Source organism: Austrofundulus limnaeus, unplaced genomic scaffold (assembly GCF_001266775.1).
Source record: "Austrofundulus limnaeus strain Quisiro unplaced genomic scaffold, Austrofundulus_limnaeus-1.0 Scaffold326, whole genome shotgun sequence".
NCBI lineage: Eukaryota > Metazoa > Chordata > Actinopteri > Cyprinodontiformes > Rivulidae > Austrofundulus > Austrofundulus limnaeus.
The window spans coordinates 83,265-86,248 of record NW_013952728.1 but is presented as its reverse complement, the minus strand read 5'-3'; the positions used below and the strand labels follow the sequence as shown (position 1 = coordinate 86,248).

At 36.6% G+C, this 2,984-nt stretch overlaps 1 protein-coding gene across 2 annotated transcripts in view; it reads right to left on the bottom strand.

The window, feature by feature from the left end:
• Positions 1-2,984, bottom strand: part of rab6ba (RAB6B, member RAS oncogene family a) — a 99,125-nt gene that overhangs the window by 15,098 nt on the left and 81,043 nt on the right. For both annotated transcript variants that reach the window (XM_014022346.1, XM_014022348.1), the window contains exon 7: positions 1,946-2,012. In XM_014022346.1, the coding sequence (XP_013877800.1) occupies positions 1,946-2,012 (67 nt within the window). The remainder of the gene's footprint in view (positions 1-1,945; positions 2,013-2,984) is intronic.

Below are 2,984 nucleotides of genomic sequence, written 5' to 3'. Positions count from 1 at the left end.
GACATGTTTATTATTATTGTCATTAGTGATTATCTCAATTTCGGCTAAAAGAATTGACAAAATCCTACACACTGTGACTTTAAGTACAGTAACAAAGTATTTGTACTTAGTTACTTTACAACTCTGACTAAAACTGATGAGCATCTGGAATCAAGCGGACTTTAAAAGACAAATCAGTTGCAGATGATGRTTTCCTGATGCGACCAGCAGTTCACGAGATATTTTGCTAACAGACAAACATACAGGTGAGTAATTATGTTATGATTCGTCTATCATGGCGGCGAGAGATAAAAAGTTTCAGAGTCAAGAGTGTCAGTTAATGCGTATAAAAGCTGCAGAACAGAACAATTGTTCTGGATTTAAACAAACAGTCAGTGTTTAAAGCTATAAAATATGCACCTTATATGTATGAAAAACACTGCTTTAATGAGCTTTTATCTAATGGAACAGGAAAGAAAGTCTGGAAATATAAATGTCATTGCTTCTCTACTTTTATTTGTTGGGACTTATCCAGAACCGGACACAGAAACTAAAGTCCAGACTTTTCAGGACTGGATACCCCAGGAGTGTCAAGCTCATTTTCACTGAGGGCCACACGAGCATCATGGTGGTCCTCAAAGGACCAGCTGTGATTAACRTCAACGTTTCATGTTTAACTTTGACTAAACTCAAAACATCACGTTTCTGAGCTCCGCTAACAATAACTGAGCTCTACACTAATTGAGCTCTACCTGGTATTTGCTGCATAGAAACAGTGTTTTAACACATCCTCTTATAAACACTGAAAAGTGCTACGTGTACGACTGACTAAATGTGAAATAAATGAGTATCTGCTGTCTTGATTTCTGAATTCTCCCACTTTCTGACAGGGAATTCCCACTAAAGGGGTGTTTGAGTTTAAATTTATGATTTGTAAATGTTTTATAAATGCAGCCGAGCAGCAACAGTAGCTGGTGAAAATGCAGCTAAATGGAGAATCTACTTTTGAACCCTGTGCAGCTCCACCTAGTGGTGGAAGCTGTCATTATAAAGGAAAAACAATTAATGTATTATGGGAGCTGTAGTTTATGGTCAATGCTGGCTTTAAAGTAGCTTATTATAAAGGCATTACTCCATCTTTGAAGCTCTCATGGGTCAYATACAATGCTGTGATGTGCCACATTTGGCCTGAGGGCCTTGAGTTTGACACGTGGTGTAGGAACTGTCACCTCTCTTCGTTTTTAAATGAACCTCTGAAAAATCAGTGATAAAGGACTGAAAAACCTTTTGTCATTGATTTAAATCCAAATATATTTTAAATCTGCAGGACTTCATTAGCAGTCTACATTCTACAAGATTTGAAAATGTAATATCAGAATAAATGCTTTCATTATATTCATTGGAGCTAATAACATTTAGATCCCAATCTGTCCTAACAGTTATATTGAAACTACTGAATAAYGATAAAAACATGTTTTTTAGTGTATGATTCAATAAAGAATATACTGCTGACAAACACTCAGAGGATAAAATCTGTGGTTAAATGACCAAAAACAACTAAACATTTCTTCTATTTCCCGGGACAAAATACAAACAAACAGGTGCTGGTTTAGTTTTGTTTGCTGCAGTGTGGGACTAAGTTCCTCAGGCAGCAGCAGAGATCCAGATATTTAGACTCCGTCAGTGGTTTAAATGAGCCAAACCTGCCGCTGTCTGCAGACGGAACTTCACAACAAGTCTAGCTGAACCTGTCAGACACCGGAGCTGACAGCCAGCTAAAAAGTTTACAGCAAACACATTTAATTAGGCAGGATGGCTGAGAGCATGCAAATTCTTACCGTCTGTTCACGTATAAGCAAAATAAAGGAGTGAAAGACACAACCCAGAGAAGATAAACATGTTTGGTTTGACGTGATGTCAGTAAATTAGATTTTTTTTAAATAAAACCATTAGTGTCAAAGGATACTCCCTTCTTTGCTCATTTCTTGCATGCTTTCCATCCCCGGCAGAGCCGCAGCCACGCGTCGAAACAGCTAGAAGAGATAAACAGAATGTAAGCTGGTGCTTTAAACAGTCAATATAATATTATATAGTTGATTTAAGTTTATAAACTGCATATTAAATGCAAAATGGAGTTGTTAAGCTATATTTCTAATTTATAATACAAGAGGACAGAAACCACTAAATCTTTCTGTAAACATTAAATTATGTGGAAATGCTCTAGTTAATTTTGTGTAAAATCCACACCCAAAAGGAAATACGGTCTCAGTATAAATTACACTGATGTGACTTTCTTTCTGTGAATGTGTGGTTTAGAAATACAACTCAAAAAGGACAGATTAAAAGCCTGAACTCACAATACGGTCACATCATTTRAACACAAATACAAAGAGAAGTCACCATTACTGTGAGCGATCGGCACACAGCACTAAGCTTTTCATGTGTAAAAAAAATGCACATCAGATTCTTTGAGTTTCTACAAAAATCTAAGTAATCATTTCTACGTGAGTAATAACAGAAACTAAAGGGTTAGCTTTACAAATAAACACTGCCTAATACAGTGTTACAAACTCCAGAACAGGATGTAAAAACAGGAACGCATGCATGATTTTTAAATTTTTATTTAACCTTTATTTCAACAGGCAAAACATTAAGAACAGTTTCTTATTTATGTTTCTTGTTGGCCTGAGAGTGCAAAAAACACTCAAAAATGGGAAGATGGCGAAGGGGAAACAACATAAACAGTACATAAAACCTATAAAATGAACGGTGCATTCATTCTTTACAACAGTTACATGACTCCTTAAAAAGATCCTTTAGTCCAGAGATTCTTAAACCATGGGCCGCGGCCCAATTGTGGGGCGCGAGTGCGACCTTGACCTTAAAAGAACAACAGTTTTTAACTTTGGGCCACAAAGGGCCGCGGGACAGCATTGATTTTGAATAAGGTGAAAGGTTTAAAAAAAAATCTAATAAGGTGCAATACACTTTCTCACCACTAGTAG